Raw genomic sequence first — 25,283 nt, forward strand, 5'->3', positions numbered from 1 at the left:
GACTACTCCTCAAACTCCTCAGATTATCATCAAACTCCTCAAACTACTCCTCGGTCTAATCCTCAGACTCCTCCTCAGATTATCCTCAGATTGTCACTTTACATATATATATCGATAACTAAATAATTACTTATTATACTTTCTTTATTTTTTTTTAATTTTAAAATAATATTAATATATCTTTCTACGTTTAATGATGAAAAGAGAAAGAGGAGTAAAAAGAGGAAAGAGAAAAGAAAGAGAGAGAGAGGAAAAAAAAGAGAAAGAAAAAAAAAGGACGGCGATAATTTTGTATTGTTTTGTTATTCGGCCGAATGGCGTATTATTCTATTTTTAAACGGTCATGGCGTAAAACCGTCGCATCCCTACATTACTGGCGTTGACATCAGCTCCATGAGAAATAAGGAAATCTGCTGTTTCTTTACTATTCCCCATCGCAGCATACATAAGTAGAGTTGTTTTCTCAGTCCATAATGTTTGGGTTGAAGCGCCTTGTGACAAAAGGAATTCTAGTGTTTCTTTGCTATTATGTAATGCTGCAACTTTAATAGGCGGCATATGTTTGTTATCAAGATCGTTGATAAGTGCACCATGTGAAATGAGTAATGAGGCAATTTCCTTCGCATTAGCTCGAGCTGCATAATGAAGTGGAGTTTGACAATTTTTATCATTAACATTTATTTTTGCACCACCTGATATAAGAATTTTTGCTATTTCTAGGCAGTTATTTTCTATAGCATAATGAAGTGGGGTTCTAAAATTAGAATCAAATACGTTAACATTGGCACCATGTGCAATAAGAAATTGTACTCTTTGCGTGTTTTTTTCAAGAATTGATAAATGAAGAGCTGTTAACTTATCAGTTGTTGTAGCATTAGGATCTGCGCCATGTGAAAGAAGATATCCCCAGAGACCTTTGATGTTGAAATGAATTGAAGCAGGAAAATGTTCGCCGATAGTTTTAGATTGATCCAAATGTACCAAAAATGCTAAGATATTATTATATTCAATACAAGATCCTAAATCAATAGTTTGTTCTTTCTCATTGACCAAGAAAGAAATAAAGTCAATATTATGTGAAATGATCGCATATGGCATGGAATAAAAATATATGAAAAAATCGTCCTGATTATTTATGCATTCGGCAATAATGTCTGGATTCCCGCTCAAAAATGAATATTGACCACAGCAATGAGTAATTTTTGAGTTAAATTTTGTTCTTAAAAACTTAAAACAATTAACAGACCCGTGATAACAACATAATTCAAGTAATGAATATTTGTTATCATAATTGGTATTTCGATACGCGTAAACATAATCTGGATAGAAGTCGCTCATATATTTTTGATCTTCACAAAATCCTTCTCTCTCTGTAAAAGCAATAAATGCTTGTAAATCATCATCCATAATTGCCTTGAAAATGGTGTCCTCTTTATGGATGCATAAAATATCTTGAGGATCTTGATTTTTTCTTTTTCTTCTTGGATAGCATCTAAGAACTTATAATACACTTTATTAAGTTTGCTTTCTTTATAAGATAATATTTCCGTCTGATATGAAATATATTCGTCAAATATTTTTTTGAACAATTTAAAGTAAGACATAAGATATTTGTTATTAAATATTGCTGCATTTGAAATAGATTTACAAAAAGAAACCTCCGATGTCAAAAACTTAGAATGGTCATTTTTTTATGATCGATGAGATGCATAAAAAAAGGAGATAATTATCATAAAAATACTTTACAAATATTTATAAACAAATATACTATATATAACTTACAATATATATATATATTATATAAACTTATTCAATGTGAATTCTTTCTTGAGATTTCTTCGATTCCAAATCCTCGAATCTTTTCTTCATTCTTTGTATTTCTCTCGTTCGTCCTTGTTTCGTCAATGCTTGTTCTACTTTAGTTATTGCGTCTGTTTTGTGATTCAAATACAGCCAAGACGTGTATTTCACAAAGTTCTCGTCAATCATTATCTGAGTTGCTTCACTAACTTTGTGTTTTGTTATGTATTCGAACACTTTTCCCATGTCAAAACCGACAGACAAAGCAGTATCGAAATGACCAGCGTCAATCAAAGATTTCATTGCCATCAAACGAGTCTTCAAATTACTCATTCTACTTCCCAACTCACCGGCAACATTTGAATGCCCGATTTTAGTTAACAAAACAATTATATTCGGTATTAAAAGTTTTTCTCCATTAATTATCAAAGAATCAAAAGGAGGTAAAAGAGAAACAACATTCAAAACAGTCTGGAATATTGTTTGTTGCCTGGATTTAAATGGCTTAGTATGCAGCTCTTTGTTTATCAAGTCTTCAACACTTGACCCGATAACTTTCAAAATTGAATTGAAAACGATAGGATTTCTGATAATTTGGCGGTTAGCGATTAAAGGAACTAAATGTAATACTTCTAATTTTCTTTTTTCAGCAAGTTTCGGAAGAATTTCGATGATTTTTTCATCATTTTGGATGTACAAATATATTCTAATTAACAATGCCCATCCTTCATCTAAATAATCTTCCAAAACTTGGTCAATATTCTCTGGATTAAACAAATCCAAATCAAATTCTTTTTTGGCAAAATAACTCGCATGTGCACAAAAAAGTGACTTTGTATATAAATCATCCAAATTCTTCATATCATTTGTAACATATCTCATTATTGTCTCTTCATCACCAATTCCAAACATACACAAAATAGACCTTGCTATCATTCTCGGCGTAATTTCATCATGTTCTCCTTTTTCAACATTATTTTCATGGGAATAAATACAAATTTTTTCATGAGAATTTGTACTACTCATTCCTTGATATCTTGTATTTATTTTCTCTTGGGAATTTACAAGATTTTCTTGTGAATTTGTACTACTTATTCCCTGTGATTTTGTGTTAATTTTTTCTTGAGAATTTGTGTTAATTTTCTCTTGAGAATTAGTACTAATTTTATCTTGAGAATTAGTACCACTCATCATCTGCGAATTTGTGTTGATTTTTTCTTGGGAATTTATGGCACTTTTTATTTGAGATCTCATGTCACTTTTTGATTTAAGTTTAAATTCAATTTTTTGTTTCAAGAATTTCAAGCCTTCACCAGGGTTTTGAGTTCGAAGTAAGAAGAGACATTTTGATACTACTTCGTTATCAGCGTTTGTTAATATTTCGTCGTTTGTTGTTCCATAAATTTTGAATTCATCTTCTTTTAATTCAGGATAATCTTCGTTTAAATATTCCATCAACAAATTCCACTTCAATGATCTCAAGTCTATTTTGTAGCTGCTTGCAATTTTCTCAACAATTTTGTGTAGTCTTCTTCCGTGTGTCTCGTGTAACTCTATTTTGTTGTAAAGAGATCTAATTAATTTAACAGGATTAATTAGCAAATCTTGTTCAGCAAAAGCGGACAAACCATTCTTGTTTAGATCCATGGCTATCTGTGTCATCAATTGCTCTTTTACAAGACCAATTAATTGATAGAAAAGTGACAAATCTTCTTTATTTAATCTCGGCGCTAAAACAGTTAATAACTCTTTATGCGTTCTGTCTTTGAGCGAGAAGATTAAATCTCTGTAGTCATCGATAAAAGGGGATGACATCTTGTTTACTATCACGTAAACAATCAATTCGTCGCTTCCAACATCACAAAAATTCGCAACGTTCAAGAGACCGTTCAGAGTGTCGTTATTTACATGGTTTTGGAGAGTCTGAAGAGGGTTCTCCATCAATTCATGGAAATTGACGCTGTGTTTCGGTCCATCGTATAAAGATACTAAGATATTAAGCTCTCTCTTCCTGTCCTGGCCTAGTTCTTCCAACATGGAGTAGCAGTAGGCTAAAAGAGAGTACTGGCAGCCGTCAAGAGTCAAAATTACGTTCTCCAAATAATCTTTCGCGTTTTCAAAGGATAATTTACGTAGCTGCGTGGAGGCTCTTGATACTCTATCAATATCCCCGGAGCAAAAGTCTTCTTTGAATACATCGAAATCATAATTTTCGATATCAGGAATAAAAATACGACTTGCATCAGTCAAACCTTTCTCAATGAGGGATTCATTGATTTCTATGAGATCCTTCTTTGTTTTCATGATGTCAAATATATCATTTTGTAAATTTTTGTTGTCAGGAAAATTTTTAAAAACTTCTAAGAGTCTTGCATAGATTAATACAGTATCCAAGGAGTCGTACTTGATCAGGGTGAATACGTTTTGCAAGCAGTCATGCCAGAGCTCGATAATTTCCTTCAGAGGAGTAAATGGTAAACATTCGAACATACAGCTTTCAGTAAACTGATAAAATACGTTTGAATTCCATCTAGTAATATATTGTAATATTTTCGGCAAAATTACTTGGCCATTTTGTGCGTAATTATGGTTTTGAGAAATAATATCCATTAATTCGTTGGTATTTAGGGCCAATACCTGAGAAATCGTTACCATGTCATCCCAGCCATTACGAGAAATCAGTTTGTAGAAGATTTCCTGGCGAGAAAATAGCTTAGAATATCCATCATATGAAATTACGATTCCGTATGTACTAGCGAGGTCATATATTGGTCTAATCTGCTTTAAATTTCTGAATTTCTTGAGTTTGAGTGCGTATTCCTCAGGATCTTTTGGATTGCCATCAGCAATTGAAGAAAAATGGCTCAAAGAACCTAAAGAACTCAATGACAGATCGATAGAAGGTGATCTCTTGTATCCAATCGGCTGAGAAGCTTTCCTTGTTACAGTGTTTTTTTCCGGTAAACTTGAAACACTAAAATTTGCAAGGGATTCTGACCTTTGTACAGGCATGTAGGAAGAGATACACTTAGAGAATATGTCGGGGTCTGGATTGTAATCGATGTTGTTCTGTTGCGCGTATTCTTCGATCTGTTTATACTCTGATTCTCCGGAAAATTGAAGGATTTGAAGGGCTTTTTGCTTCGTTGTCGTACTTTTCATGAACTCTGTAATGATACTGAGCTTGCTCTTTATGTCCCAGGTCTTTTTAGCAATGCCTTGGTAAATTATTGGTTCAATTGTGATTGAATTTAGTTCACAGTAAGGAATTATCTGCGTTCTTAGACATCTTACGAGTTTGTTTGGTCTGTCACATTGACTAATCATCTTTATGACGAATTCTGACTTATCTAAATTTGTATAATCGTTTAATGTAAGGTCAAACTTAAATTCTATAAGTTCTCTGCATTGCTCGCGATATTTCATAAGACTTTGCCATGAAGTTGTGTAATCATTTCCTCTTGTTGTCGTTGAATTTTTTAAGATTTTTTTCATTGTTTCTTTATTTAAGCGAATTTGATCTAATATGTGTGGTTTAGCATTTATATAACTCGAAACCGTCGAATTTACGAACGCTGTTGATAGTCTAGCATTTTCAAGATCTAATGCAAAAGAAGCAATCCATTTTATTGGACATCTTGGGATTATATTGATTAAATGTTGTATATACGTAATTCCTGGATGTTGTTTTGGCTTAATATTCGCAAAAAAAGTTAAAAATATATCTAAAATTTCAGGATGACGTTCCATAAGTGTCAATATCTTAGTAATATTTAATTTTTCGAGATACGGACCTATTGTTTCTGCTAAATTTGAATTAATAAAATCTTCACATTCGTTTTTATTGAAATGCTCGTGAATAATGCAGTAAGATCCGAACTTCCGGGTCTTTTCCAGATCATCAGCGAGCGAGTGAGCCATTTCTTCAGCAGCAATTTCTTCGTCAGAAGAGATTGTTGACGAAAATTTTTCACTCATATAAAAATTGATTTTAAAAATAAAAGTGCGATTATTTTTCTCTCAAATAAAAATATTTGATCACTTGTTTTCTTCTGCTTTTGTAATAACAAATATTTTTGAAAATTTTGGCAAAAAATTTGTAACAGAAAATTCATTATACAAAAAAACTGATTAGATTATTTCATATTGACCTTCTAAATGTGGGGAATCTTTTCCTCATAATTTCAAGGTTAGACAAAAAGTGACACTTTCAATAGGGAGTAACATTTAAAAAGTGACAATTTAAAATTCACAATAAATAAAAATAATAAATTTTTTAGTCTATTAAATTATTCTTTTCTTTGAAATCCTCCAAAAATTCTTCGAAATGTTCTAAAATATAACCTGGAGAATTATAACAAAATTCATTAATTTCTAACATATACGTATCTAACAATTCATTTGGAATTTCAAACGATCTTAAATATGTAATTGAATTTTGTATCTTCTCATTTATTTGAGAAAGTTTTTCTTCAGCATTTTCCAATAAAAATCTTAATGGATTCAAATTGGCTTCTTGATTCTGAACAAAATTTAATACTTGGTATAAACGTGATTGAACTTCTCTTTTCAATTTTGTTTTATAATCTGTCAATCGAGGCTCGCGAATTCTAATTGAAGGAATAAAACCTGTTTGAAGTAAATCGTTTTTAATACGATAAAAGTAATTGGGTGCAACTTCTTCTAAAAGATTTTTGACAAAAACATCAATTCTTTGATTTTTAACGCAGCCAAAATCGTGATATTTTATCTTTTTAAATAAAGATTCAGAAACGTTATTCACAACGGTTAATTCATTTGGTCCGGCAGCGGCTATCCACTGTTGTTTATGAATGTCCCACTGACGTGTAAAGTATTGATTAAATTCCAATTGATCTTGAATTTTATCAATAATGTGCTCTTTATACATTTTTGCAGCATCTTCTTCTGTGCAATCACGATAATAACATAAAATGTTCATAAATTTTTCGACTTCTGATCTAATCTCTTCATCATTTATCTTTGAGAGATTCTTTTTAAGTGCGCGTATTACATGTAGCGCGCACCAAAAGATATTGCACTCCGGAAATGAATTCCTAATCCCGTTGAAAATGTTTAGTGCACAGTCAGACATGATAAATTCAGGTTCTGTGTGAGTTGTTTCAAAATATTTACTTAAGCAAAAAGAAATATTTTCACTATTATCTGGATATATTATAAAATAACACAAAGGGATAGAATGAGTATTAGCAAATTTGGTAGCTAATACATAAAAAGGAAATCCATGAATAATTAATTTAAACGTAGAGTCTAAGTGATAAATTGGTGGTTTTTCATGAATTTGAGAGATCATATCATTATCAGAGTAAATAAAAACCAATTTGTCTGGAAAATCAGTATCTTCACCTTGAATGTCAAAATAAATAAGGTCATCATGTTGATCTTCCCATTGATTAACATAGTTTTGTAAAGATTGAAATTGATTTAAAGATATGTCTGGTAAAGATCTCATAAGATCTTTTTGTTGTAAATAATATTTCAATTGATTGATTGCAGTTTGTTTCATAGTCATGTGAATACAAGTATGATCTTTAGGTATTTCAAGCGTTTTGTTGACTTCTTGTGTTGCATTAAGTGGACTTCCGTGATTCATGAGAAATTTTTTAATCCAAGCACGGTAAGTACCACTTGTAGGTGTATTTTTATGTTGTGGTGGTGGTCCTGAGTGAATATAAGTTAAGTTTGCAGATTTAAAAATGTAATTGTCGAAATTTTTAATAAATTTAAAGCCTGCTGGGCAGCCTTCGTATTCGCATCGGTGGTAGATTAATACTCCTGTTCCAATTGATAGTTTTTGTGGGTCTTTGACAAATCTTATGTTACCATGCAGCTCTGCAGCTATAACAAACGAGAATATTCTAAATATCCTATGGCTTGATCAACCTCGCATGGAGGATCGGGTGGAGGATGTTGCATTGAGCAGCAAAAAGGAAAAATAAAATTGAAAACTTACATTGAAAAAATAACGGTTTAATAGAAAAATTTTTTTTCTTCTGAAAAAGAATTATCTTTGAGTATCTAAATTGGGATAAAGGATATAGAATAGATAACTAGTACTTAATATATGATACATGTACACGAAATGGAAGAATGTGTACTAAAAGAAAGAGAATTTTAGCTTAATATTTTACATACGAATCAATTATCTTTGGTTAAAAGGTAGAATTGTTGGCTATGATGTACTGATTCATGATCAGTACATCATAGCCAACAATCCCTTATACAAAATTCAAAAACTTGGGTGCAATCAGTTCTGATTGCACCCAAGTTTTTGAACTTTCTTGAGGGAATTAAAGGGTGAGAGATTTATAGTCTATCTATATATCTCCCACCCTCTAATTCCCTCCCTGACAGCGGGAAACTTTGTCTGAATGTTAAACTATTCAGACAAAGTTTCCCACTGTTTGCGAAGGAATTGTTGGCTATGATGTACTGATTCATGATCAGTACATCATAGCCAACAATTCCTTATATAAAGTTCAAAAACTTGGGTGCAATCAGTTCTGATTGCACCCAAGTTTTTGAACTTTCTTGAGGAATGGAAGAGTAAGAGGTATACATTATGAATATATACCTCTTACCCTTCCATTCCCTCTCTGACAGCGGAAAACTTTGTCTGAATGTTAAACTATTCAGACAAAGTTTCCCGCTGTCAGCGAAAGAATTGTTCCATCTGGTGCATAGAGTGTGAATCTATGCACCAAATGGAGCAAGTCCCTCGCGAAATTGCCAAAACTTGCGTCGCATTTCAAAGATTGCGACCCAAATTTTGGCGATTTCTAGTAGAGATGGAGTATTTTGAGTCACTGACCTATATGCAGTGGCTCAAAGGGCTCCATCTCTACTTTGAAGCAAGGAAACTTTCCTCGAAATTTTGATAATTTGAAGAAAGTTTTCAAGCAATTAACAAAGGATTACTCGCTATGAGGTAAAAATTCTAGATTTTCACCTCATAGCGAGAGCTTCCCTTTCATTGCTTGAAAACTTTCCCCAGCTTCAAAATTGGGGAAAGGGCTGTAAAGTCGACTCCGATACCAGCAGGTACCAGAGTATTTAAAAGAGAAGCCCTCGTACGAGTTTCTATGAAGACCTTCTCATTCAAGAAGATCTTAATAGAAAATCGTACGAGGGCATTGGAAACTCGCGTCTGGTACATGTTGGTACCAGAGTGTTTGAGATTTGAAGACTTTTTCGGTAATTCTTATTGTTTCCCGACGCACTGCACCGATAATCTTAAAAGCGATATATTATCATCTTGAAAAATCGATTACATATAATTAGCTCGCGTTTTATTTCTGGGAAATATGAAATTCTGGTATTTAGGGATTTAAAAACGGTTTCGCCAAATGGTGAATTACTGAAAATTCGCTAACTCAGCCTGATTTTTTCGAATTCGGCGAACTCAAAAAGTGACATATTAAATACTTAATCTCGCTATAATCATTCATAATTTTTGCATATGTCAAATAGTTACAGTATGTTTATAACTTTATTTCGTATAGTCATGATGCTCATGATAACCATTTTGAATTTAAGTGAATAATTGACAAATTATAGGCGTCAATACTTGTTTTTGGAATCTTATCACATAACCTCAAATATATTAATACAGTAACATACAAATACTGTAATGGTTTTCGTGTTTTTTAGATAATCTCGGTAATATCTATTATTTATCTCATAATATTGAATAATTTCTTCTTCTTTTCAATTATATTTTTACACAAGTAAATTATATTATTAGTGTTCCATATTAAGTTCTGTCAAAATGTAAGCTATTCAATTCTATCGTCGGGGAAAGTATCACAAATCTATCAATTTTTTTGTAAAAGTATACAAAAACATATGGTGTTCAATTAGTTTATAATACCCAGATTTTCCTTACTTTTACCACTCCCCATGTAATTTCTGGGGAAAACGATAATTCATTTTTTTATGGATGAATAGATCGTTTTCCTAGAAAGGACCTCATATCTCTGGCTAAAAAGAGTGTCAGATCCTAAATAGATTATTGATCTAGTGTACAAATCCAATAAAAAGCCTATTTTTTTGGCTTTTTTGGTGCTCATTTTTTCGAAGATCTACATGAATATGGGGGAACCATCGGATTTTTTTGGTTAACCCACATCTTCATGTAGTCTGGACTATCTTTCCTCGAAGGACCTCTTTACGGGTGTAAAAACTCATAAAGTTCTCAAAAGATTCATTCTCGATCTCCATGCTGAAAGAATTTACAATAAAAAAGAGATCTACGCATCAAACTACAGCCATAAATGAACTGAACCCCTAAAGCTCAGCTCTTAGTTTATCAAAAACGTCGAAATCCTTCTCATTGCAATCAAATTTTCTCAATAACTCATAAGAAAAATCGAATTTTGATTAAGCCGATGTTATAGGTATCACAAATACTACAAACTTGAGCAATATCGAAATTGCCAGCAAAAGTTTGAAATTGCATTGCTCATATTTGTTTTGTAAACTAAAAATCTGCTTATATTATTCATTAATTTTTTATATATTATTCATATACTTTAATAAAAACAATACTATTTCACCTTAAAAATGAATTTCATAAGTCAATATTATTTTTTTGAAAATGTATCAATTTTCGATTAAAACAACATGAGAATAAAATTTACGCAAAATTATTTTAAAAAATGGTTTTAAAAATTTACAATAGATGAAGAATAAGATTGCAAGAAGTTTTGAAGTTTAATTTTAAGAAAAAAAATTCGGATATTATTCATGGATCTAAGTAATCTGATATTTGAGTATCGGCACTATGCATAAAACATATATTTATAGTTTTTTTGGATTTTTATGATTTTAAATATATTCAAATTTGGCAATCCAATAGATTTTTAAAAAATAGGTAAATAAAAATAGATTACATATGCAGCAGATTTAGAACATGAAACAAATCTTATAGTGACCCAAAAAAAATTCATGATCCAAAAAAGAAAAAAATTGGCTAAATGAGAATCAAATCTTGGCATAATGAATCATTATGTCGGATGTTTCCACTACACTACACCAGCAGTTCGAAAAATACCCTTGGTGGTTCTATTTAATAGCTACTCCCAACGATAGGCGGTGTCCCCAGCTTTAGAGGGGTGGTAAAAGTAAGGAAAATCTGGGTAATATAAATATTAAGATTATCCAAAATAAGAAAAACTAGGTTTAGAGAACACTTTTGAGATGATAATCAAAATATTTTGATTGGAGTGCGGGACAAATTTGCCAAGTGTCACTTTTCAATAACCTTAAATTACGCTTTTCTTATTTTTTAAAAATAACCTTAAATTATATTTGAAGAAATTATGTCTATGATATATGTTTTATGCTAGAATCTTGGAGTTTTCATGCACTACACAAGAGCTCCAAGGTTCCAAGAGTGAATGCTCAATAGCAATTATAGAGATGTACCTTTTCAAAATGACTTTTACTGATTAAATTTAATCAATAGAAGACATTTTGAAAAGGTACCTCTACAATTAGATATACAAGAGATTCAAAGCTTCATTTCAGATAGATTTTCTCGTAAACGAAAAAGGGGATTTGACTCTGTCAAATCCCCACTCACAAAAAGTGGACTTTACATGTCAAATTTTAAATGCATGTAAGGTCCACTTTTATGAGTTTTAGGAAGGAATTGGAGGGTAAGAGATATACCATATGAATGTATATCTCTTACCATCCAATTCCTTCTAGAAAGTGTCCAAACTTTGGGTTAATTGCAAACTATTAACCCAAAGTTTGGACACTTTCAAGTGGAGATGGAAGGCTTTGGGGTATATATTAATACAATATACCTCAAAGCCTTCCATCTCCACTACAAATGGGAGAAACTTTGTCCGAATAGTTTAACATTCGGACAAAGTTTCTCCCATATTTCAATGTAATTGCTACCTGTGAGGTACTGATTTGAAGTCAGTGCTTCACAGGTAGCAATATTCACAAAATTTAAAAACATTTTATCAGTTCGTTAGATAACCAGAGCCTCCTAGGTACTGAACCAGAATCAGTGCCTAGGGACTCTAGTTATCTATATGAATCTGAGAAACTTTGAGGAAATTGTTCGACATTTCCTCAAAGTTTCTCAGTAATTTAGTGAGGAATGTTCGTTATCGTGTAAATATTTATAATATATACATGATAACAAACATTCCCCGCTAAAAGATGTAAAATCTTATAAGAAATAATTCCAAAAGAATAACAAATTTTATATGAAACTGAACCTTATGATGTAGTGATTCAAGATCACCGCTTCATAAGATTCAGTTTCAATCTCAAGTATCTCAAAAGTAAGGCTCTATTTTTTGCCATGTAAAGTGTCACTTTTTTGTCAAAACTGTTTTTATCGTTTTCGTTTACAACAATTTGAAACTTTGAAACTCTTGGTAGATTTTGAGTGAATGCTGACAATCATCTTTGAGAAGGTTTTCTTTAAGAAAACCTTCTCAAAGAGGTTTCTCAGGAGCCCTGAGGCTCCCTTTCGTAATGATTGGGAGCCTTGGGGCTCCTGAGACGAAGAATGGCTTCGCCGAATCTTTGATCAGCAGAGGCCAAATGAAAAGGCCTCTGCTGATGGATTCTCAGGAGCCCCGAGGCTCCCTTTCGTAATGATTGGGAGCCTTGGGGCTTCTGCAGCAGAGTATCGCTCCGCTCCATTAATTTTCTTTTAAAAAAGTGCCGTGTGGCAAATTTGTCCTGTTCCCTTTTGATTGAAAAATAATATATTATTTATCAGATATAGAATGGATTTTTTCAAATTTAAAAATTCTGAAAAATAAACAGTTTTGTAAAGTAAAAAAAATGAACGAAAACTCGAGACTTCGTATTCCAAATGAATGGGTAAGATATATGTATGAAAAACTTGAAAGTGGTGAGTTAACTTACGCAACAGTTTTGAAAAAAGTTCCATATTCTTATCAAAATGTTACAATTTTCAAACAAATTTCAAGAAATACTCTCAAAAAATCATTCAAAGAAATCGGTGGTACACCAAAAATTAAAAGTGGTCCTCCACAAGAGGAATTAACTCCAGAATTAATTTTGAAGGTTCAGAATTCTTATGAAAATTACAAATGTGGGGTTCAAAAATTGTATTGGACTCTCAATATGAATCCAAAACAATTTCAAATCAGTTACAATGCAGTTATTAAGGCAGCAAAATTTCTGGGAATTTACAAAGAAAAAGATAAAAGTAATCCAAAAGCATATTATGTGGATTATGAAGCAATTCTTCCAAATACAATCTGGCATGTGGATATTCATTTTCTGAAAGAACCAGAAACTGTACCGGTTTATGGAATAATTGATGACAAAAGTCGTTATTTGTTAGCATTGAAATTGCTTCGTAACAAAAGTTCAACAGAAACTTCAAAAGTGGCAATTGCAACAGTTCAAAAATATGGAGCACCTTTCTGTTTCTGGTCAGATAACGGTAAAGAAAATGAGGGAGAGTTCACAAAATTTTTGAGTACTTATGACATTCAAATCAGAAAATCAGCTCCATACATGCCACGTCAAAATGGCAAAATTGAACGCCTCTGGCCATCACTGGACAAAAATGCTCCAAAGTCTTCAGAATTTGAGAGCATCAATCAGGAATTGGAAGAATTCAGGCAAAAATACAATGACATGCCACATGGCGCTCATCCAAAAATTGGAGTTCAACCATACACTCCAAGAGAGGTTTACAACAAATTTAAGAAATGGACCAAGGATGATAAACCGCTCTGGGAAAAATGTGTTAATAAGCAGTGGGAAGTTGAAGAGATTCCAAACTATTGAAATATTCTATATTTTTTCAAAAATTCTCATTCAAATTTGAATTTGGTTTTCAAAATTATGAATAAACATTATTTTTATTAAACTTGATTTTTAGCTCTAAAGAATCAAAGGAATTTAGCGAGAAAGAATATGCAGCTCACATAGGGGTAGATAAAGATATATCTCGAAAAAAATTGAATTTATTGTAAAGAATGAAGAAGTTCATTTTAAGATTGAGTTGATTTTCAACCAAAACGAGAGAGCATGCAGGCAAATGAAATTCGAAAAGTGAAAGGAATGACATATGCAAAAGAAAAGATTCAAATAACGCAAGCGAAATATAGATCAGTTAAAATCAGAATAAAATTTCGATCTTTTCTACAGGGAACTAAAGGCTATGAGGCACTAATATATAATCAGTGCCTCATAGCCTTTAGTTTGTTATTAAAACGAGAAAACTTGTTCGAAATGATAAAAATTGCGAACAAGTTTTCTCACTTCAGCGAGGGAATTGTTCCTTATGATGCATACATTATAAATATATACATCATAAGGAACAATTCCCTCTAGATAGCTGGGAAACTTTCTCTAAATAACTTATCATTTGGAGAAAGTTTCCCAGCTATCTACTGGGAACTAAAGGCTATGAGGCACTAATATATAATCAGTGCCTCATAGCCTTTAGTTTGTTATTAAAAACGAGAAAACTTGTTCGAAATGATAAACAATTGCGAACAAGTTTTCTCACTTCAGCGAGGGAATTGTTCCTTATGATGCATACATTATAAATATATACATCATAAGGAACAATTCCCTCTAGATAGCTAGGAAACCCTAAATTAACTATTACTCTTTGAGATATTTTTTATTGAGGTTAATACGTTTTTCTAAATAATTAAAATGTAAAATTTTGATTGTGAACTCATCTCTAATATTTTGGCTCTTTAATATATTTGAATCATGATCTTTGAGAAGAGTTCTCAAAAGTATTCACAAAAGCTATTTTTCCTTGAAATTTAAAAATCCTGTTTATCATATATTACCGAATTCAATTCCCTACATATTTCAAAATATTCTATGAACATTTCAATTTTTGAAAAAAACATATTTTTTCCAAATATATTTATTATCATATTTCTAATAATATTTCCTAAAGTGTCACTTTTTACTTCCTCGACGATTATTTCCCTCTCAAAAAATTCAATAGCTTACATTTTGACAGAACATAAAATGTAACAGTAAAAAAATATTACAGTACAATATATACTGAGTAAGATTTTTAAAATTTTTATTTTCTGTATCTCTCAAAATTTATTTTGGTTATTTTTGAGACTTATAGTGTTCTTGTACAATGTCTATCATTTTAGTGACAATTTACCTGCTTTTTAATTCATTTTCTTTTGATTTTTATCTTGAAGGAATTTTGTTGAACTTCTTTTTGTTGAAAATGATTGTAATAGAAAAGACTTTTGTTAGTTATTTATATTTTTATTAAGAAATATTGAATTTTAATACTTTTTTTTTAATTATTGACGTGTATTCTGCATCAAAGTTCATAGCTATTCGCATATTGTATGATATCTTTGACTAATGAGAGATAGACATTACAAATGGCTCAACACTGTAATGCATGAAAATTCGGTTCAATTCATTTTTGACACTTTACATATCGGATATATTATCTAAGAATTATATTATAAAATAATAATTTTGTGTTTTATATGTTTATTTGTATAAATTGATTCAAAAAAATGGAAAGACAAGAAGTGGATCTGCCAAATGAAAATCAGTTTTTGAACTTTGTATAAGGAATTGTTGGCTATGATGTACTGATCATGAATCAGTACATCATAGCCAACAATTCCTTCCCAAACAGCGGGAAACTTTGTCTGAATAGTTTAACATTCAGACAAAGTTTCCCGCTGTCAGAGAGGGGATGGAAGGGTAAGAGGTATATATTCATAATGTATACCTCTTACTCTTCCATTCCCTCAAGAAAGTTCAAAAACTTGGGTGCAATCAGAACTGATTGCACCCAAGTTTTTGAACTTTGTATAAGGAATTGTTGGCTATGATGTACTGATCATGAATCAGTACATCATAGCCAACAATTCCTTCGCAAACAGCGGGAAACTTTGTCTGATTCCACACTAATTTTATTAATTTATCTAAACTTTTATCCTCGTCTACAATTTAATCATCAATAATTATCTCTTGTTCTATTTCACTATTATATATATATATATTTATATGATTTGATTTAAAAAAAATAAATTAATTAATAAATCATTTACTCAAATATATCAAAAGTTTTATTTTTATATATAAAGATAACTGCTTTTAAAAAAATACCCTATATATTTTGCCATGTAAACTATTTTTGTCATGTAAACTTATCACCTTCTGTCAGAAGTGAAGTGAACCGAATTTTCATGCACAACAACAAATGGCTCAACACAATATGTGATTTGGTAATCTTAAACGTCTATTTTTTTGAGAACATCAATCATTCCTCAGAATTTCAATTGGCTTAAAGTGGCAAATCAGCCGTACGCTGGAGAAAACATCTTATAACAGAAAAATTGGCAGGGTCTACCCCTAACTTAGCATAGTGGAATCTCATCCTGTCTGAGATACCAAAGGTCGTAAGTTCGATTCACGAATAATCATATTCGTTTTTTTCCTTTTTATTTATTTTGTATTTTATCTAGTATTATATTAGATAATACAAGATTATGATTAATGTATTACGTTAATATAGAGCTATATCTGAAGGACAAAGCACTTATATTGAAATATTTAGGCTTTTTAGAAAAAACTTAATATCATTAATCATAAAATTTGCAAATATAACTATGTAATGAGTTTAATGTATTAGTAGATAGCATTATACATGGAATTATAATATATCAGACAAAAATAAGAGAATTATAAAAAAATATTAAATAAAGAAATAAATTAAGTGCATTTTGATACTATACTAATATTTTCATTTTGATTTTAATGTTTAATGCTTAGAACACATGCCATATAATATAAATGCAACAAAAATATAACATCTATTCTTTTTAATTATACAAATAAATTATAAAGTTTACTTATGTATTTAGTATTTGACTAGATATCGCTTGTATGTTAGAAATCGGAATGAATAATTATTCAGAAAATTTAAAAATCAAATTTTAAATATTTTATAATATCCATATTCTAATGACATAGATCATTAAACACATGTTTATATTTTAAACAATAATATCAATGAAAAAGAAAAAAATGATTGCCATCGAATTCTTTCGAACCCGAGCTACATGCTTATACAGCTGAGCGATAACAATGATTATTTTTCGTTCAATTTTTTAAATATTTAATGACTTTGATAGGCATGCTCTTGTTATTTCACCTATAATATATGAGAGAATATATTTGCAATAGAATAATAAAGCTATTAGAAAGGTTTTGAGAAAATTTATATTATGGCGGGCTTTTTTTGGAGGGTGGATTATATCTATTGTTTTTATGATAGGATCATAATGAGTTTCGGATTCATTCCGAATTTCTTTTTTCAATTCAATCTTATAAAAATTCACTTTAAAATCAATTAATTATTATAGAAATTTACTTTCTGATAAATGTGCTCATATTTTTCTTATAATTAATGTTAGATAAATGAGTTCGAAAAATTCAATATTTTACTTTGTTTTTTTCAACTCAATTTGCTACTAAAACTCAAAACACAAGCATTAATATATTCTATATGAGAAAGTAAATTAGTACTTCATATAAAGTGATGAAGTGAAGTAACGTATTTTTGAGACTATAATAATAATTCTCAGACATACGATTATTTTTGATTCAAATGCCGTTCGGCATTAAAAGCAAAAATAATCATATACCTGAGAATTACACTTTTCTGACATTTTTGGGTTGCTTCGCGCCCCTGACAAAACATCGAAAAAGTGTAAATTTTTAATCGTGAACAAATATGAACTTTATTGTCATGATATATATATTCATCAAATATATTTTGCAAATTGATAAGAAAAATGGAAACATAATATTGGGGTTAACGTCTTCGCCAAATTGCGAATTCGCCATTTTGTAAAGTAAAATTGAGAGGAAAACAATAATATCAAAATAAAAATAATAGACCCTAACTTAAAATCATGAAGATTATCACACAATAAAAATGTTAGACCCTTTATTAATAAAAACGAGAATTCCACAAAATAAATATAACAGACCCTTTTATATGGTTTCGAAATTGAAAAATGGCGAATTCGCCAAAAAATTAGAAGTGGCGCAATTCGCCATTTTGCGAACTTTTTTTTAAATCCCTAAATATATATTACATTTTTATTTTTTAAAAAGAAGATCCAAAATTGAAAGAAGAAAATTGTAAGAACTTTGTAAGATTTTTCGTATTCGACTTCTAGACTCAACATTTACTTAATTCTGAGATTTTGGCGAAGGATATTTACATTGGGCATATAAATGAGCCTTAGATATACTAAATTTTGAAATTTTGAAATGAAATTGTCCTGTTGCTGGATTCATTATGAAGACATCTCCATTTACAGGTAATTATCATTTTCATTGATATTAGCTCCATGTGAAATAAGAACTTCTGCGATTGCTTTACCATATTGATCTGCTGCATAATGAAGAGTGGTTTCTCCATATTTATCTTTTTCATTGATATTTGCACCATGTGAAATAAGAAGTTCAGCTGTTTCTTTATTATTATTTTTTGCTGCAATATGAAGAGCGGTTTGTCCGTAATCATCCTTTTCATTGATATTTGTACCATGTAAAATAAGAAGTTCAGCTATTTCACTATTATCATTCAATGCTGCAACATGTAGAGCTGTTCTTCCATTTTTATCTTTTTCATTGATATTTGTACCATGTGAAATAAGAACTTCTGCCATCTCTTCACAATTATTTTTTGCTGCAATATGAAGAACGGTTTGTCCATCATCATCTTTTTCATTGATATTTGTACCATGTGAAATAAGAAATTCAGATATTTCTGTTCTATTATAATATACTACAATATGAAGAGCGGTTTGTCCGTAATCATCTTTTTCATTGATATTTGCACCATGTAAAATAAGAAGTTCAGCTATTTCACTATTATCATTCAATGCTGCAACATGAAGAGCTGCTCTTCCATCTTTATTTTTTTCATTGATATTTGCACCATGTGAAATAAGAAGTTCGGTTGTTTCTTTACTATTATTCCATGCTGCAATATGAAGAACGGTTTGTCCGTCATCATCTTTTTCATTGATATTTGTACAATGTGAAATAAGAAGTTCGGCTGTTTCTTTATAATTGTAACGTGATGCAATATGAAGAGAGGTATATCCATCTTTATTTTTTTCATTGATATTTGTACCATGTGAAATAAGAAGTTCAGCTGTTTCTTTATTATTATTTTTTGCTGCGATATGAAGAGCGGTTTTTCCATTTTTATCTTTTTCATTGATATTTATACCATGTGAAATACATTCATCATCTCCTTCATTATTGTTGACTATAATTTGATTGTATGACTCAAGTAATAATCTGCCAATATTAGAATTTTGCGCTTTAGATGCAAAATGAATAATTCCACATTTAGTGTGATTATGTTTGTTAGAAAATGTATTGTTTTTGAAAATATCTATTGTTTGCGGAAATGCAGCACCCCATGGAAAGATGTAATATTTGTTCCTTTTGAATAGAAGAAATACAGCATTAAGGTTTTGATATCTGATGATATCTTCATAAACAGGTTTATAGCTTGTATCACTCATCCAATTCTTTTCTTTTCCCGATTTCCAATACTCGCCATAAAAATCATCAAGCTCGAATATCTCTCTATCTAAAACATATTCAAGCAATTCGTGATTGTGTGTTCTTATAATGCTTCTGAGACAATCAATATCCATTTTATGTTCTTTCAAGCATTCGTTGATGATGTCTTGATTTCCTCCAATTAATGCGCTGCAAAGACAATTTTCAGTTATTTCACTAATATGATTTGAAGTTAAGAAATAAAATATGTTAACAGATCCAAAGTATGCACATGCTTCAATTAGTGATAACTCTGCAAAATAACTATAATTGTAAGCATTATTCCTGAAATTAGGAATTTGTAGAAAAATATCATCAGATATTGAATTTTGAGTTAAGTATTCTTTGAACTTATCAATTTGATCATGCATAACTATAAATTCAATCGAGTCCTCCGTTTCAAAATGATAATCCGATACTCCGGTTAGGTCAGCCCCGATCTGTTCGAGTATTTTGACGTAATTCGCTCCGGATGCATAATTGTATCTAATTGCCTCATGAATTAACTTTGTAAGTTGCTTGATTGAAAGTTGATACTTCGAAATCAAAGTATTTGTAATTATTCTGCACATATCTTCGATAGGTTCATTAGATTTTATGTGGAAGAGCTTTTCAAGCGCCCCTATAAAATCCGCATATTGTTTAGAATAGTCAGAACTCATAATGAAAAAAAAAATTTTTGACTAGTCAAAAATCTAGATTTTTTTTTGAAAGAAAAATAATACAGTCACCTGAAAAAAAACTGTCGAAGAAACGATAGAAACGTAGTGCATATCTTCCTTTTGGAAAGTAACAAACTGAAAAGGAAGGAGGGAAAATTGTAAGCATTGTTCACGGCCTTATTGCAGAACTTTTAATATATTCCTATATTCCTCAAATGTGATTAAATTTGGTTCATTTCATACTAAATAGATTATGGTAATAGTTTATATCATTATTATATCATTTATTAAAACTGCGACTGCTTTTTCTTGTTATAAATAAAAAAAATGAAAATTAATTTTTATTACAATTTATCAATAAAATAAAATAAATATATAAAAATAAGAAAAATTAGTGTCTTCCGTACAAGTTAACTTTGCTGTTGTTTGAAGCATTTGTTCTTCTTGCCAGCATCTTCTCTGTATCTGTTGGCTGGTGAGCGATAAGCCTTGGTCTTGCTTCTGGTTCCTTCTTATAACCGATCTTCTTGAAGAACAAAATCAATGATCTGATATCATTATATTGTTGTTGTCTGTAGAAGATCTTGTCACCGAATAATCTGATTGGTTCAACAACTCTGTGGTCTTTAGTTCCTTCCCAAACAAGTTCCAAGTAACCCTTGTTTTGTATTGATGTTGTTATTCTGTAAACCAACATGTTCTCATTCTTTGCCTTCTCTTCAGTGATGATTTCATTGGCTTGGGATGGATCTTCAACCCATTTCTCGTGTTTCATGATATTCTCCAATTGAGTTTTGATTGGATAGATGAACTTCCACTTGATTTCTTCCAAATCTGAGAACTTTTGGTCTCTGATGAACAAATCTTTACCGACAGCATCGACACTTTGTTTGTTCTGCTCAACGATGTCGTAGTTTGCGCAGATGTTGTTCGGGAAGAGGATTGTCAATGAGATATGTTCATTACCTTTGGAAGATGGTCTGAATATGAATGATCCAACAGATTGGTTTGAAAGTTCTGCTTCAGCCTGAGCCATTGTAACTTGTTTGAAGTTCTTGTGGTTGATGGATCTCGGCTGGTAAGTGACAATCATGTTCTTTTCTGCACTCAATGCTTCGGCGCGAGCTTCATCTTCTCCTGCGAAATCGAATGAGTCTTCATCAGTGATCAATCTGTGGTAATCCTTTGCTTTCTCGATTATGTCTGTGATGTAGCAGACATCGATAGAAACCATGCTCTCATCAACTCTTGTGATTACAGCATCGTGTGTTGTGTTGATCAACTCTCTTTCACTCGATGTGTCTCTTCCATCAAATGAATCGATGTTTGTGTCCAATGTCTTTCTCAAGTACTGGACATTGTTTGCAACATCCTGTGTGCAGAAAGCTCTGATGCCACTGGAGTGTTCACCAACAATTACTTGCATCCTGTTTGTGTCAATCTTAACGATTCTGATCGCTGTGATGACGTTTTCTTGGATTGTTTCTGTGGATGCTGATGTGAGTGCTTCGAAAACTTCGTGGTCACTCATGCATCTGTAGTAGTTGTTTTCATCATCGTGGACGGCCAATCTGTCGCTCTGGTATTTCTCGAGAGGAGACTTCGGATTTGGCTTTGGAGCATCCCAATCAACTGCTGGGTATCTGAGTGTTTCGTACGGACCTAATCTCAGCTGCTGAGCGATGAATTCGATGAGAGGTTCGTTGTTTGAGTGGGAAACAGCGACGTATCTCTTTACTGGCTCAGTGATGTCTGTGTCCTTTGAAGTGCGGGAGAAGAGTTCGATGATGTTTGTCTCGATGTACTGGGACTCGAAGAAACCTCTCTTAAGGATATCCATTGCTGTGTTGTATTCGTCCATTGGGATGAGTGTTCCGTCGAGGTAATTGTTGTCTTCGAGTGAATGGTCGTCGTTCAACTTGTTCTCCATTGGGAATCTGATGAAAGGAAGAGCGTTCTTGACAACCATGTCATCGAATTCGTGGAGTGCTGATCTGAGTTTCGATCTCTGTTTGATGTTGTCCTTCTGAGCGATGTCGATGATCTTCTCTGCAGTGTGTGGACCCAAACCAGGGATGAACTGAACTGTTGACCTGAGATTTGGATTGGAAATGGCCGCTGTCATGTCAACACCTGTCAATGCGATGGCTCTCAAGCAGGCTCTTTCGATTGCCTGTGCAACAGGAGATGTGTTGTCGTTGTTTCCGGAGAAGACAGACTGGAAAGGTGTCATGGCCCAGTCAGTGAGATGGTTCTTCTTTGGTGTGATGAGTCTGCAGAGTTCTGCCATTGGATTCTGCATTCTTCTGGCTGTTGATGCAGCAATCAAGAACTCAGCGCCATCAGCTCTTTTGTCCTTTGGAAGTTCGTGCAATTCGGCCTTGCAGCAGTCCCGGCTGTGAGCGTAGAGAATTGCGTGTTCGACAGGAGCCAAAAGAACTCTTGGACGATTTGACTCTGGCTGGATTCTGCTGTGAACGAGTTCGACAATTGCGTGAACCAAAGAAGCAGACTTGAGGCATGAAGCTGTGATTGCGATGACAGGAGGATGGTGTGTTTCAATGAACTTGACCAAAGCAACCTTTGACTTGATGACTTCGAGGTCATTTGCTGCGAGGTTGTTTGCAGAGCCTTCCTTGATCTGTTTGTCAGGATCATCCCAGTTGACAATGACCTTCGAGTCGATGATCTTGGAGTGCAAGTAAAGAGAATCGATGATGTTTCCTTTCTCGTTTACCATTGCAGCGTAAATCTTGCGCTTTGTGTCATCGGATGTGTAGTGCATTGCGAGGATCTTCTGGGACTTGAGGATGTATGGCTGTGATGTTGACAACTGTGTGTAAGGAGGAGATGTCAAGTGTGAGAAGAGTCTTGTCTCAATCTCGTTGCAGACGAATTTCTCAGCGTTCTTCTTGAGTTCGTCCTCTGTCTCCTTGACAATCTGTGGCCAGATGAAGTCCTTGATTGCCATCTGGAGAATGTCCTTGCGGAGGGAGTCCCAGTCGGATGGATACCTCATCCTGTACTTCGTGGAAATCTCTTCGATCTCTTTGTCAATGCCTTTGTCGGTGTCGATCGTGTATGTCAAGTTGCCGCTCTGGAAGGCTTCAACAATCAAGAGCCATTTGTCGGTCTTGTTGAATGAGATGATCGGCTTGTTCTTGAGGCGCTTGATTGAGCCGTACTTGCCCTTCGGATACATCATGGATGACTTGGCTCCGGAAGTTGTTGGCTGTGTGTTGATGACAATGTGTGGTGAGAAACGTGTCCTGAGCATGTCGATGAAGAGAGGATGTGTGGCCAACTGCTTGGCGGCGAATCCGACCATCTGACGGGTCATGACTTCGATGTTTGGAAAGACAGATGGGTAATTCGTGGACAATTCATCGTGCCAGCTCTGGAGAGCCTGCTGTGGATCGGTCTGTGGCTCTGGTGGATCGTTCAGGGAGCTGTTGAGAGACAAAATGTGGACGAAATCCATGGGTGAGTAGATGAACTTATCGATATAAGCTTGGAAGTACTCGGCGTTGCGCTTGAAGGTAGTGTTCTTGGGTGTGGTCTCTGGGTTCATCTGTAATTCATCGAAATTGTAGAGATCGTCGAGAGATGTGTCATCAGCGTTACGAATGAAGTGACGAAGCATGGCTGTCTTCTGGTCATCATCTGAAGGATCTGATGTAAGACCGAGATGCTCAATGAGTGGCTGGATTCTGATACGTTTCTCTGAGAAAATCTTGAATTCGCGAATTGCGTTCTGGATATGGTAAATATCCTCATCACCAATGACGGTATCTCTGTAAATGTTCTTTCTGTAGTTGATAATGAATTGTGGAGTGTGTTTTTCGTTATGTAATTCTTTGAGAACTTCAACGAGAGCTTCGATATCTCTTTCTCCACCGCCACGTGTCTTGAAGTGCTGGTCCATAATCCATCTGGCTTCATCAGCAATCTTGGATTCGTCGACATCGTGAGGAATGCGATCACATTCACGTTCGAATTCGTTCTTTGGAATGAGATTGACGGGAGCGACATCAGGAATTTCTGGCATCTTAGGTTTGATGACGTGTGGTGCTTCTGTTGGTTCAGCGAAAAGTTTATTAGCAAATTTGATTTGATCTGAGTTTAAAGTTAAGTTTGCATTTGCAGAAACGGCGTAACTTGTTTTCTTGTGGTAAATTTCTGATCCATCATCTCCGACAACGAAATCATCTTTTCTAATTTTAACGCGCTCTTTCTTTGGAGCCCTTGTGTCCAATTCTTCATCATCACTTTCTAAATCACCGCTAGAATCTGAGGAATCAATTTGACGGGAAAGACGTGGGCCGCGGTTTGAAATTAATTCGCGGAAATCTTCCCTTGCTTCTTTCTTGTTAATGCGTGGTTCCTCATCATAGTCTGAGGAAGATTCTGAAGAGAGCTCAGACTCTACAGCTGGAGGAGGCGCTGGTTGGTCGTTTTTTTCTTCTTCAGACATTATAACTAGCCAAAGGCGATATGTAAACTTTTCAATAAGTCATACTATTCCGTTAAATGAGCTAAAATGATAATATTTAGCATTACCGTAAATATCATTATTCGATTTAATTGTTATTTTAAATTTCTCTTGAATTCGAAATTTTCCACAAATTCAATTCATGCGTGAGCTGAACATATATAGGTCTCATAGCTTTCTCATACATTAGTAATTGTTTTTGTCAAGTTAATAGGATTTGAAATTTATTCCAAATCCTAGTAGTAGGATAGGAAGGGTTGTGTGACTTTTTTTGTTACATCTATATATAGACGATGCATTAAAATATATTTATTTATAAACACATTAAAAAATTAACATTAATTTTAAAATAATTTATTTTTTATCTTTTATAAAAGAAGCTATATATAGATGATGTCAGATATTCCGCGATTAATTAAACAATGTTTAAATCCTGAATGGAATCAATGGAGTCATAATCAAAGACCTCATATACGAGAGAGTAAAAGAAATTAGAAATAATTATTTTCATGAATAAAAGATTCACTACCATAATGAAATAAAAAATAAACTTTAAAAAGAATTTGATGAGTTCAACATAGAACTTTAAGAAACTAATGATTATTTGAATTTATGAAATCAATTATTTGATTCATTCTTTCTTCAATCTCTTCTATTCTTTTTGTTAAATCATCTAT

The 25,283-nt window shown here is 32.7% G+C and overlaps 4 protein-coding genes and 1 pseudogene across 5 annotated transcripts, besides 11 other annotated features; all 5 read right to left on the reverse strand.

The window, feature by feature from the left end:
• Nucleotides 1-333: 333 nt before the first annotated feature.
• TVAGG3_0547530 (spectrin binding) lies at nucleotides 334-1,407 on the reverse strand (the record flags this gene model as incomplete). Its single annotated transcript, XM_001315849.1, has 1 exon — nucleotides 334-1,407. The coding sequence occupies one exon, from the start codon at nucleotides 1,405-1,407 to the stop codon at nucleotides 334-336; it is 1,074 nt and encodes a 357-aa protein (XP_001315884.1).
• A 220-nt stretch (nucleotides 1,408-1,627) lies between these two features.
• Nucleotides 1,628-5,778, reverse strand: TVAGG3_0547540 (kinetochore-associated protein 1 family; the record flags this gene model as incomplete). The annotated part of the gene is made up of 1 exon (XM_001315848.2): nucleotides 1,807-5,778. One exon carries the CDS (start codon nucleotides 5,776-5,778, stop codon nucleotides 1,807-1,809), a length of 3,972 nt encoding a protein of 1,323 aa, XP_001315883.1.
• Nucleotides 5,779-5,995: 217 nt separating this feature from the next.
• Nucleotides 5,996-9,050: a mobile genetic element.
• On the reverse strand, nucleotides 6,077-7,755 carry TVAGG3_0547560 (annotated as a pseudogene). The gene has a single exon. A coding segment is annotated over exon 1 (1,679 nt).
• Nucleotides 9,051-9,583: 533 nt separating the features above from the next.
• Nucleotides 9,584-9,624: a mobile genetic element.
• Nucleotides 9,625-11,061: 1,437 nt separating this feature from the next.
• Nucleotides 11,062-11,375: a mobile genetic element.
• Nucleotides 11,376-12,217: a mobile genetic element.
• Nucleotides 12,218-12,557: a mobile genetic element.
• Nucleotides 12,558-12,654: 97 nt separating this feature from the next.
• Nucleotides 12,655-13,558: a mobile genetic element.
• Nucleotides 13,559-14,112: 554 nt separating this feature from the next.
• Nucleotides 14,113-14,200: a mobile genetic element.
• A 162-nt stretch (nucleotides 14,201-14,362) lies between these two features.
• Nucleotides 14,363-14,447: a mobile genetic element.
• A 364-nt stretch (nucleotides 14,448-14,811) lies between these two features.
• Nucleotides 14,812-14,852: a mobile genetic element.
• A 451-nt stretch (nucleotides 14,853-15,303) lies between these two features.
• Nucleotides 15,304-15,348: a mobile genetic element.
• Nucleotides 15,349-15,402: 54 nt separating this feature from the next.
• Nucleotides 15,403-15,757: a mobile genetic element.
• A 2,428-nt stretch (nucleotides 15,758-18,185) lies between these two features.
• TVAGG3_0547670 (myotrophin family) lies at nucleotides 18,186-20,114 on the reverse strand (the record flags this gene model as incomplete). The annotated part of the gene is made up of 1 exon (XM_001315845.1): nucleotides 18,186-20,114. One exon carries the CDS (start codon nucleotides 20,112-20,114, stop codon nucleotides 18,186-18,188), a length of 1,929 nt encoding a protein of 642 aa, XP_001315880.1.
• A 347-nt stretch (nucleotides 20,115-20,461) lies between these two features.
• On the reverse strand, nucleotides 20,462-24,588 carry TVAGG3_0547680 (transcription elongation factor SPT6 family; the record flags this gene model as incomplete). The annotated part of the gene is made up of 1 exon (XM_001315844.2): nucleotides 20,506-24,588. The coding sequence occupies one exon, from the start codon at nucleotides 24,586-24,588 to the stop codon at nucleotides 20,506-20,508; it is 4,083 nt and encodes a 1,360-aa protein (XP_001315879.1).
• Nucleotides 24,589-25,283: the final 695 nt, after the last annotated feature.

This window comes from Trichomonas vaginalis, chromosome II (assembly GCF_026262505.1).
Source record: "Trichomonas vaginalis G3 chromosome II, whole genome shotgun sequence".
NCBI classification, from domain to species: domain Eukaryota; phylum Parabasalia; order Trichomonadida; family Trichomonadidae; genus Trichomonas; species Trichomonas vaginalis.